The sequence below is a fragment of the Triturus cristatus genome, chromosome 5_1 (assembly GCF_964204655.1).
Source record: "Triturus cristatus chromosome 5_1, aTriCri1.1, whole genome shotgun sequence".
Lineage (NCBI taxonomy): Eukaryota > Metazoa > Chordata > Amphibia > Caudata > Salamandridae > Triturus > Triturus cristatus.
In genome coordinates this window covers 58956107-58968861 of record NC_140587.1, presented here as the reverse complement: position 1 = coordinate 58968861, position 12755 = coordinate 58956107, and the positions used below count along the sequence as shown (strand labels likewise).

At 44.6% G+C, this 12755-nt stretch overlaps 1 protein-coding gene across 1 annotated transcript in view; it reads left to right on the top strand.

Annotated features, from left to right (window-relative positions):
* LOC146830171 (C-type lectin domain family 2 member F-like) overlaps nucleotides 1–12755 on the top strand; it is a 259769-nt gene that overhangs the window by 178352 nt on the left and 68662 nt on the right. The window contains exon 6 of the mRNA XM_085604415.1: nucleotides 12482–12657. Within this exon, the coding sequence (XP_085460541.1) occupies nucleotides 12482–12657 (176 nt within the window). The remainder of the gene's footprint in view (nucleotides 1–12481; nucleotides 12658–12755) is intronic.

Below are 12755 nucleotides of genomic sequence, written 5' to 3'. Positions count from 1 at the left end.
GGATTGCAAACATACAGGCTCTGCGTCAAAAATTCATACTTCAACACTCTCTCCCAGCAAGAGTGTTTATGCAACTGATAGGGATGATGGCCTCTTGCATTTTCATAGTACCTCATGCAAGACTCCAGATGCGTCCACTCCAAGAGCGTTTAGCGCGCCAGTGGAACCAGGCCCAGGGGCAACTGACAGATCTGGTGTTGGTGGACGGTCGCACCCATCGCTCTCTGCAGTGGTGGAACACAAGAAACCTTTCCAAAGGTCGACCATTCCTGGACCCGGTTCCACAAATAATCCTAACAACAGACGCATCGCTCTCCAGCTGGGGAGCTCATCTGTTACATCTCACAGTACAGGGCACATGGACGCCGCAACAGAAGTTACTCCACATCAACCATTTGGAGTTACTGGCAATCTTCCTAGCCCTAAAATCCTTCCAGACGCAGATTTCAGGCACGGCAGTCCTCATTCGCACAGACAACATGACTGCCATGTACTACATTCAAAAACAGGGGGGCACACACTCTCCACAGCTCCCTCAATTAGCACAGAGCATATGGAGATGGGCAATTCCACAGAAAATCTTTCTCCTGGCCCAACACGTCCCAGGAGTCCAAAACACCGTGGCAGATCTGCTGAGCAGACAAACGCAACATATTCACGAATGGGAACTTCACCCACAGGTTCTTCACCCGTTCTTTCAGAAGTGGGGGCATCCACAGACCTATTCGCCACCCACGAAAACAAAAAATGCCCAAGCTTCGCCGCCAGATATCCACACCCATTGTCCAAAGGCAATGCGATATGGATGAACTGGTCAAACAAATTTGCATACGCTTTTCCACCTCTCCCACTAATTCCATTAGTGGTGCGAAAGCTACAACAGCATTCCCTAACACTGATCCTAGTAGCTCCAACATGGGCCAGACAACCGTGGTACACCACACTGCTGGAACTCTCGGTAGTATCACACCAAAAGCTGCACCTCTCACCATGCCTCCTAACCCAGAACCATGGAGAGATCAGGCACCCGGACCCAGCTCAGCTCAACCTTGCGATCTGGCTCCTGAGGTCCTAGAATTCGGATACCTTAACCTTCCCCCTGATTGCATAAATATTATCAGGGAAGCTAGACGCCCTACTACTAGGGCATGCTATGCTGCAAAGTGGAAAAGATTTGTTGTTTACTGCCACAACAACACAATCAACCCTTTAAATGTGTCCATACAGCACATCATATGTTACTTGCTCCATCTACAAAGGTGTCTAGCATATACATCCATTCGGTTACACCTCGCAGCAATTGCTGCTTACTTACAAAACAGGCAGCACCTATCACTTTTCAGGGTGCCTGCCATCAAAGCCTTTATGGAAGGCCTCAAAAGAGTAATTCCACCCAGAGTACCACCCTCACCTGTCTGGAACTTAAATATAGTTCTCACAAGGCTAATGGGACCCCCTTTCGAACCATTACATAAATGTGAGCTGCAATTTCTCACATGGAAAACAGCATTTCTAGTGGCCATCACTTCCCTTAGAAGGGTTAGTGAAATACAAGCACTCACTATACAGGAACCTTTTCTCCAAATGCATCAGAATAAGATTGTACTCCGCACCAACCCAAAATTTCTACCCAAAGTCATTTCTCCCTTCCATCAAAACCAGTCGGTAGAATTACCAGTCTTTTTCTCACAACCTCAAACCGTTGCGGAAAGGGCTTTACACACACTGGATGTTAAAAGGGCCTTACTTTACTACATCCAAAGAACACAACCTTTCAGAAGAACCAAACAGCTATTTGTCTCTTTCTCTCCACCACATAAAGGCAACCCTATTTCTAAATCAGGGATAGCTAGGTGGATTGTAAAATGCATACAGATTTGCTACCACAAAGCAAAACGAACGCTATCTGTTCCCCCTAAAGCCCACTCTACAAGGAAGATAGGGGCTTCTATGGCTTTTCTAGGGAACATACCACTAGATGACATCTGCAAAGCAGCGACATGGTCAACACCGCACACTTTCACAAAACATTACTGTGTAGATGTGCAAACCAAGCAACAAGCTAGTGTGGGCCAGGCTGTACTAAAAACACTGTTCCAAACAACTGCAACGGATGCCGGTGGTCGCCGCTAGGGTTGGGAACTGCTATATAGTCTATGCACAGTGTATAATCTGCAGCTCATATGCCTCGAACGGAATATGCTACTTACCAGTATGCATCTGTTCTTGGCATGTAGAGCTGCAGATCTATACACGCCCACCCGCCTCCCCGGCTACCTGTATCCGTTCCAGTCTATCTTATTTAGAAACAACACACATGGGTTTCTTTACTGTTATTACTACGCTCCATCTTTCCCTGCTGGCGAAAAACAATCTGAGGATGGAGCCGAAGCCCATGCGCAATACGAACCAAAGGAGGAGTCACAGACCTCGTGACTTCCAAAGACTTTCCAAGAGGAAAAACAAACTGCAAACATCCGGGCCCAACACCAGATGGCGATCTATGCACAGTGTATAGATCTGCAGCTCTACATGCCAAGAACAGATGCATACTGGTAAGTAGCATACTCCTTACAAGACGTTACAAAGCATAGGTGCTGCCCAGAATTCTACAGTCCTAAGAAAAGCTATCACACTCATCGGCGTCAAATCATGGCTGGGTCTGCTGGCTCAGTGAATTAATGCATCCACTGTAAGGGCCCGTGTTAGACCTCATGGTCGCAGGGTCAAATCCCAGCGGGTCCACTCCGCCGTTCATCCTTCTGAGGTCGATAAAATTAGTACCGTTGAGATGGGGAACAATAAACATCGGTTATTCAGCTCCAAGATACTCTTCTGGGTGAATGTGTGCTTTACAAATTCACTTCTTAAGCTATGTTTTGCAGGCTGCTCCATTTCACCACCTAAAAGTCTACACTGGCCACCCGTGGCCACACTTACCTGCTTCAGAGCACCGTGCGTGGTGACAGAGCCATTCACAAAGAAGGTCAAAGCTGCCCTCAGGCAAGCAGCAAACTGCCATCCGACTGGAAGAAAAGTAGTTTTCACTTTCTTTGCAACAGTTCAAAGATGAATGAAAAGTCATTTTAAAGGACGAATATGGGCAGTGCTGCGTCCTATTTGCTGGCACTTCCCCTACAGTATCCTAACCCATTATCAGAGCCATTCCTGGTAGTTCATCTTAGTTTTTGTTTTCTGTGCATTGAGGCTTCCTTTCTGTCATCACATTCACTTGTACAAAATCAAAGGAGCATATTTTGAGAGAAGGTGGCAGGCAGCAGCGACACGTTGGCACATTACCACTAATAACGTGATTGCCCTAATAGTGCCCGCTGCCTTCTACACTCCTCTACCTTAGGCACACACTCAGGAGTAAAACAGTCACCATCAGAATTGCACTGTTCAGATCAATGTGAATAACGTGCAAGACAAAGAGTGGATTCAGACTTTCACCCTTCCTGGGTTGGTAACAGGACAGCCGCCCAATCATCAATCAGAATGACCCTTATTTTGACCTTGGGTGAGGTGGGCTCAGGCCTAAGTATTAGTAATAGTCTCTGGCGGCTTCGGTGAAGGCGGAGACGGTGCGGGTCAGCAGGGAGCAGCGGGAGCAGTTGGCTCGGCATTCGGCCCATCCCCGGGACATCGCGGATAGTGCGGAGGTCGGCAGAGCGGCAGAGCGACGACGGAACAGCGGCACAACCGGCACAACCAGAATAGAGGCGGGTTGACAGGTGAGCCGGAGGCTCGATTTCACTTCCGCACGGCCTCCTCGGTGGCTTCCCGTCCCCGCCCAAGCCCCCGGTCCGGGGGAGTGGAGCCAGACTTTCCCGCAGTGCTGCACCACGCCCGGCAGTGGTCGGCGGTTGTGGGTTGTGCTCCTGTGAGCCGCTGATTCCGCATTGTGTGGAGCACTCCAAAGGCATTGGGAAGGGAAAGAAAAGGAAGAACATTTGAGGAACCCAGGGACCGCTCCAGTCTCCTACTACAAAAAGGCTTACTTAACAGCCCACCTGCACGCTGCCAAAAATCTCCCACCCTGCTTGTCTCGTGCCGTCAGTCCGCTGTTGGTGGGGCTTGGGCGGCACAAGCGGCACTGGCAGGGGCCGGGCGGGGGGCAGGAGGGAGTGTAAACGGAGAGGGCAGTGAGGGCAGCAGAGACTAGTCCCCACAGGTATCTGAGGACATTTGGAGATATTTGGAGACACCAGGACCCTCTCTAACCGGGAATGAGATCTGGAAAAGTTCGGCAAATGGCGGAAAGTAAAAAAAAACTAAAACAAAATTCCAGAAAAGAACCGAAGGAGGCTAACTCTCTGCCACAGAAAGGATCACTAAGCACCAGAGAGAGCCCTAGAGAGAGGCTAGTCTCAGCACCGACCCCAGAACCGACTTCAACCACAAGACGGAAATCCGGTCTTTATAAAAAAATGTATCTAAAGGATCCGTTGTCGGCGATTTATTCAGCGGCATCAACAGTTGAGGCCAGCAAATTACCAACCCCCATCGTTCCACTTAAGGCATCGCCCCCCTGCATCAAGAGTGGGACAAAAATCAAAAACGATGCAACGGGGTCCCAACCCTTGCTGCCACAGCCAACTTTCACAAATCAGCCAAACCAGGTCTTAGAGACAGTTCAAGTGCATCATTCCAAAACTCCCATAAAGGTGATGGAATCAATAAAGAGCACAGGAAAAAAGGAAAGTACAGAAGACCCGTCATTAAACACAAAACGAGAAAATCGGAGCAGGATAGCATCACTGGCAGCGAAAAGCAAAGAAGTGAGCTCAGTAAGGGAATCCAAAATCTCTATGGAGGATAGCCCAAAATCTAGCATATTACAAACATTGTCCACCCTAGTGCTTGACCCATGGCATAACTCTCTCGTTTTAACTCGCGATTGCCAACTCGAGGAACTTATGGAAATATTAACAAAAAATAATGACAGCCAAGAGTCAGCCTCTAATTCAGAGCTGGGCAATAATGACAATCAGATAAGCCCAGGCATAGTGGTCTCGACCCCCTGCAACAAAAAGCAAAAAAGGCTAACCCTGGACGACAGCGGTATCATGCCAAGGAATCAAAATCATCAAAATCACCTCAGTCAAACAGCGCCAATCACAATCTCGTCAGTGTGCACGATGGACCCAGTCCCAGAGCCAGACGAGATGCAAAATTGGTATAAAGAGCAGCCATCGAATCCATCGAATTTATGGGCCCAATCCCTCCTAGGCACCTTAGATCAAGCAATAAAGGTGCTGAATTATCAATCAGATAAATTGGAGGTTCAGATTGACCTCATAAATCTAATCGCAGGCCACATTTCAGGAATAAATATGAAGCTGGACCTACTGTCATCCCATTTGATTAATAGGGAGAAATTAGAATCCCGTGTTGTGGAAGAAAAACAACAACTCAGTTGTGGTTGCGGGAGCATCATTGAAAAATTAGCCAGTCTCCCGCACACACTAAAAGACATCATAGAGGAGGTTAAACTAACCAGAACAAGTAAATTTGGCAAGGAAATACACCCCAAGCAGAACACAACGACAACCTCAAATACCAACGACACATTAGGAGACTCTAAAAGCAATCTATCAGAGGACCCAGGGCAAGTAAAAGCAGGAGAAAATCCAGGAAATAAAGAAAAGGAAATGGATATAATTCAGCTCACAAATAAATTTCTGTTTGCGGGAAAACCAACTAAGAGGGAAAGAAAAAAGGCAAGGAAGGCCAGACTAAAGAACAAAAACCAACAACAAACAGACGACGGAAACATCTTTTCCATATTCAAATCTGTCACTCCAAAGGAAAAAAAAATAGATTATCACTGGACGAAACAAAGGGAGTCCAGGCACCATCAAACAAGGGAGTTCCAGAAAACTCATCAAGGGAACGCTGGCAGGGTCCTAGAGAAATCCCTTGTCCGCCCCTACAAGAGCGCAAAATAACCAAGTCTTTCTCTTTAGACGGAAACCAACAGAGTCTAACAACCTCGGCTCCCAAGAAAAAGTGTCATGGAAAACAACAAGTCAAAAATGAGCTCATAATGGAGCCAGGTCATGTAGGTCCTACCCAAACAACATCTTCACCGAATTTGGTTGGCCATACGAGTAAAAATAGCGTAATTGGCGAAAAGTCCCGACAGGGAGGGGAAGCCAGTAACGTGCAGCTAACGCCAAAAAAAAACGGAGAACAGAACAACTGAAATATATGAGGAGAAAATAAACTTAGAAAGCAACATCGGGCCAAACCCCTTGAGCGTCACCATTACGGGAAACAAACGTAAATGTACGCTACCTCTTGGGGACACCCCGCCCATTCCAAAAAGGTCAATAAAGACAGGATTAATGCAAATAATCAACGGGAAATCTGAGGAGGGGAAGGATGACCAAGAGCAACAAACACCCCTCACGAGTGGTAATAAATTCACACCTTATGACGCTCTTCCCCAAAGATCAGTTTCTTCAAAATATCCTAAAGATCTTTCAGACCATACAGAGGTTTTTGAATCCAAGTTGTCATTTGTGCCTGATTATCCAACAAAGGGGCAGCAAGACATTCTAAATCGAGGCAATCTGCTAAAACTGTTTAAGGAAATAGCAGAACTCAAAGAGATTACTTCCCAAGATCTAGTATCTGTGGAATTCCAACCGAGCGCCCTCAATATGGACATTGAGGAATCTATAACAACCTGGGCTTCAAAGGACCTGGCAGACAAGATTTTTTCCGCAAGAGCTCAGTTTGGCGTATGGGGTATTATCTTGCTGCAGTATAAGCGTCCAAGATATCCCTATCCCCTACTAGAAAAATCTCTCAATTCAAAAAAAGGAATAGGAGCGAAGGAAACACAAACCACATGCTTACGAGGAGCTAGAGGTCAATCGCCGACAATTATAACAACAGGACATAGTGTTATATCATCAGAAGGCAAACAAAGTATCAGACAGCAAACAGCAGTTAAGCCGGACTGGTCGTGGCTGCCCAGGATCCTGAACAACCAAATTCCTAACATAGAGCATAATAACCCTAACCAAGTGCAAAGGCAGAAACAAAAATATAAGAGAATAATGCCACAAAGTATTTCATTCTGTTCTTGGAATGTCGATGGTTTTCAAGAAATGGCCCTTGAGAATGACACACTAACCTTTTTTCAGCATCAAGATGTAATCCTGATTCAGGAATCATGGAAACTGTCTCCCTCGCCAATTGCAGGGTTCCAAGAACATCATATATCGGCACAAAGATGATCACCCTTCGGGCATCCACGCGGTGGACTGTCAACCTACGTAGCCCAAAAACACAACTGGGCAACAGAAGAGCTGGACGTGGGTCTTTCTTGGGCTCAAGTGATTAACATCACTGACTGTTCACCAACAGGAAACAAGAAATGGCAACTATTAGTGATTAACATCTATATCAACCCGGAAAGGAAAACTCAGAAGGAGAAATATGCAAACTTATCATCCCTGATAAAAGTTTTACAGAGATCGTACGCGTCTTGCCCGATGTTTATTTCAGGAGATTTTAACAGCAATCTCATAGGGAAAAAACAGGTAGAAAAGATCAATAAAGTAGTATGCGAGTTGAGAGACTTAGGTTTGTTAATTCTAAATGGAAAAACTAGGGGTGACATTCCGGCAGGCGTTACCTACTTGAGCGGTAAAGCCCACTCAACAATAGATTTCACAATAATAAGTACGGTCCTATCTTCTAGCATAGAATCATTTCAAATAGTCAAGCGTTTAGAAAGCGACCATTTCCCTCAAATAACCAGAATGAATATCGCACCCACCGCATTGCGAAACCTGCCGTCCTTATTACAACATGCCGAGAAGTTCAACCTAATGAAGCTAAAATGTCATGGGAGAGGCCTGGAAAGTATATTGGACACAGCAAAACAACATATTTCCAATTTAGGCCCTCAGCCCGAGGAAGATCGTATAAAGAACTGGGAGCAACTGATTCTGGCCCTCTTGCACAAATTCCCGGCAGCACCAGGGAACCCGGGTTGTATTACGGCAAGGAAGGAGCCATGGTTCAATCTGGACTTAAGAGAAAAAAAGAGAAGCGTTGCACGTGAGGTCAGAGCAGTCGCACAGGAAAAAAAAATGGGGACCAGCATAAACAACCGCAAACTAAAAGAAGCAAGGAGCATGTACAGGAAGTCGCTAAGGGTCGCAAAGAGAACGTATAAGGAAACCATTTGGAATAAGCTACTGAGTGCGGGAAAACTGCCGAATAGCAGGGACTTTTGGGGAATCATTAACGATCTAAACAAAGGAGCAAGCCTTCAGCAAGAAGCAGGGGTAGGAGAGGAATCCTGGTCTTGACATGTGCAATCATTGTATGGAAACACAGATTCAAGCAGTACTAATAGTCAATGGGGGAGAGAGTTGGATAATGGGAAAAACATAAGAAACGAGACTCCGGAGAATAAAGAAAAAGAGGACATGGAAGAAGTAAATGGGTTCACGGAAACTCCTCTAACCACCAAAAAACAACTGAGGGGTATAATAACAAGATTGAAGACAGAAGGAGCGGCAGGTCCGAATGGGCTGCCAAATATGCTCTTTAAAACAGATCCGGACTTCTGGTCAGAGTCCCTAACTCCCCTATTCAACTACATATACACACAAAACAAAGTCCCAGAGTCATGGCAAGGGAATATCATTCATCCCATTCTCAAACAGGGGGACCGTCGTAACCCCGCTAATTACAGGCTGATATCCCTAATAGACGTTGAAGCTAAGCTCTACGCCTCCTGCATCCTAACACAGCTACAAGATTGAAAAGAAGAGACCAATATTATCCCCAAGTTTCAAACAGGGTTCAGGCAAGGAATGGGCACCATTACAAACTTGGCCAGTCTGTCGCTCTTAATGGAAAAAGCATTAACTGAGGGCTCCAGACTATACGCTTGCTTTATTGATATAAGGTCAGCTTTCGACCGGGTATGCAGAGAGCGCCTATGGGCAAAGTTGATCACCTGGGGATTCCCGAAACCCATGTTAAACGCCATAGCCACCCTGTATAATAACACATGGGTAAGAGTCAAGTTAGGCAACGGCGGCAGTATAACCTCGAGGATTTTGACGCACCAAGGTTTAAAGCAAGGCTGCGTGTTGGCCCCAAGCCTTTTTAACCTTTTCCTCTCGGACATCAGCAAAGTTTTGGTTGCAGCAGAATGTCATCCGCCGAGACTGGCTAACAATCCAATCAACTTTTTACAATACGCGGACGACATAGTAGTATTGAGCAAATCACCAATCGGCCTACAAAGAGCAATCAATAAATTAGCGGAATATTTAAAACAGGAAAAGCTGGAATTAAATAAAGGTAAAACCAAGGTTATCCGACTAGTGGAATCAAGCAAACTCAACTATAAATGGACGGCAAACGGGGATACGGTAGAAGAACAACCATCATATAAATATCTGGGAATTTCAATTGAGCAAGGACTGAAACACAAGGAGCAAAAAGTAGAAATAAAAGCCCAGTCATTAATCTTTGCATACCGGCTACTGAAATCCAAATTGGACTGTCCCAATTACAATCATCTACTGAAGGTTATGGCCGCGCAAATCTTGCCCACCTTGTCTTACGGGCTGGTTACTTGGCGTGGCAAGGAGGCTGACTTATTAAATGCAATGCAGACAAGGATTTATAAAGCCGTCTTTAACCTGCCAAAATCTGCTTCTCCTTCGCAGATATGGCTAGAATTTGGCCTACAGAATCAAAACTTCCGGAGCATGAGCGGCTTCGTGAAGCTTTGTAACAAATTTCGTTCTGCAAATCAGGAGACCTTGGACCATCTATGCTGGGAAGAAATTATGTATCAGGCGGACAATAAATCCTTGAGCACTTGGGGAAAGCATCTGAAAACTTGCTTGATAGAACTCGATTTAGAACCATCATGGGAAACTAGGATGGACAAAGCTGGTTTAAGTAGTTTAATTAACAAGGCAGCCAAAATGAAATCCTTCTTGGAAGACAAAATTTAATGGCCAAACGCCGGCATGGGTGGACAGTTATTGCGTCCTATAAATCATTAAAACCACAAGCATACCTATCCTCTCATTTCAGCGGGTTTCTAAAGAAATCCTACATGGACTATCGGATGGGCCAGCACGTGTCAAAAGATCTACTCCCCTCCTGGAAACAGAGTTACCAATCAGAAAAATGCCGTCTATGCGGATACAAAATAGAATCTCTAGCCCATATTTTTTGTGTATGTCCAGCAGTAATGGCTCAGAGACGACGGTACTTAAAGCAAATTTTTAATGTCCTAAAAGTTCGAACTTGTAGACAAGCAGTAATTAGTTGGCTGGGAGGATCCTCCATAATCCTGGCATGCAGGGGAATCAAATTTTTGGGGGCGGTAAGGTTTCGCCTGAAGCAATTAGAGCAGGAAGATCGTGACATCGGAACCCTTAGGGAAAAAAAAAAAAAATAACAAACTGTGCAAATAAATAATTTAGATTTCATAGAGATAGAATGTCCCGAGCTTGAATCAAATTTTTACAATTGTATTTAACAAGTTTTACGGGACTTTGGTGACAATGATTAGATGTTTTTATGGTTCTTTACAATTTTATATATATTTATTCATACATGTGGGTATTGTGATAATTTTAACAAATTATACAATAAAACTTTTTGACTTTGACTAATAGTCTCTGGCTATTTTTTCATGGCTAATATCCTAGATTTCAGATTTTGCAATTTATAGATCCTTTGGTGACCTCTCCTGTACTTATACCATATTATTCACCTTCACTACCCAGAGATTGGCTTGGTGTGTGTGTGTGTGTATGTGTGTGAACTCTATTGGGTGTTGCAGTTTAGTTTGCATTAGATTAGTAGAAATTATCAGGCATTTTTCTGTTATTAGTATATTTTAAATGGATTGGAAAATGTTAGTCCCCACAAGACAAGTATCCACACATAGTGGCCACAAGGATGGTAACGTGTGTGTGTGAGTTGCCACAGTGTCATTTGCTTTAGATTGCTAGAAATTATCAGATTAGGTGCTAGCATGTTGTATAATGTGAAATGGTCACATCTGCAACTTTGCGATTTTATCTTAAACATTCCCACCTCATGGCACCATCAGGAGCTGGGTAGTGGTAAATATTTTCGGTGTCACCCCCAGGTCTCTCCGTAATCCTCAGCATTGACATTCTGTAGCTTAAACCTTTCCATCACTGCTGTGACAATCTGCTGAGTATTCAGCCTATAAGGGTGGTGGGACCAGTCTCCAACCATCCATGCACTCTGTCTCTCCTTAATCCAGTCAGCCATCTATCTATTCACGTGTGCCCAGCCTATGTAACCATTCACCTATATGATTATCATTTCAACCATGCGCCCATGCACTCAATAATTATTTATCCATGTATTTAGTCACTTATTCATTCATCCATCCATACACTCACTCATCCATCTCAGCATTTACACATCCTCCTATTCACCTAGTTATTCAAGCCTGATTCGCAAACTGCATTTCGTCGTGTGTTTAGTAGTTCTATAGTAGTATGACTCATATTACAAAATGCTATTCACTTACCTATGCATGGAGACCCACTCCTCCACCTCTCATATATTCTCTAGGAGGAGATCTACGCACACCTAGGCCTGTGAATTAGGTGTAAATGTGGGAGAGTCAAGGGGAAGTGGCTGGAAAATGGGGAATACTTACTACACAATGAGGGGAATTTAGGGAGGATAAAGGAGGACTTAGGAAGGGACATCCTAATACACCCACCCACAAAATAGTAAGACCATTGCCATCTGCAAAGGGTCCTTCTAAAGTCACTGCAACCACAAAGTCCACAAACGGTCGCCAATAATCTCCAGGCCATCTTTCGAGTAAGTTTAGCCCCACTTAAAGTCACTCACAGGTACTTCCATAGAAAGCAAAATAATGAAGGCAGGGAGTTAATACAACACCCCATAGGGAAACATTATTAAATACATTCATTTTTCACAGAAAACAACAGAGGTTAAAGGGCCTTGCATTAAAAGCATGTTACTAAAATCATAGCCTACATTAAAATAGCCCCCTAAATTAACAGAAAAAACACAAAGGTTAAAGTGACATTATAGTTAGATGTTGAAATAAGATAAAAAATAATGTTTAAAAACAAAAGAACACTGACATTCACAAGTTATGGTTTTTTGAGCTAGCTATAACTTGTGCTCCCCACCGTACACTGCCTATCTATGACCTCACATATTAAATGGCATAATGACATAATTGATGACATCATCCAGTCATTGAGACAGTATCCTATAGCGGGCCCACCCCGCTGCACTCAGCCTTCATGCTCAGTGGAGGAGGGTGTCGGCTGCTAAACCTAGTTTCTTGCCTCTTTCAAAGCACCTGCTGCTGAGTATATATAGACAGGAGGTGCAAAGGAAGCAATGTTACTGCATGGCAACAGCTGTTATTAATGTACGTATACTTTTTTGCCTCTAGAAAAATGCTCATCCAATTGTGCAGCAATGCGATTAGAGCCTTGTCCCCTGGACTGGCTGTATAATGGAAGAACTTGTTACTACTTTTCAAAGGAAAGAGAAGACTGGAACCAGAGCCAGCTCTTCTGCTCCTTCCACAACTCCAGCCTGGCTCTGATCAACAGCCAGAGGGAACTGGTAAGGCTCTAAAGCAAACCATGATGGGTGTAGTGTGAGACCTTCTTGGTGCAATAGCCCTGAGCCACACTGTGTCTTAATCCATCATTTGTTTCAGA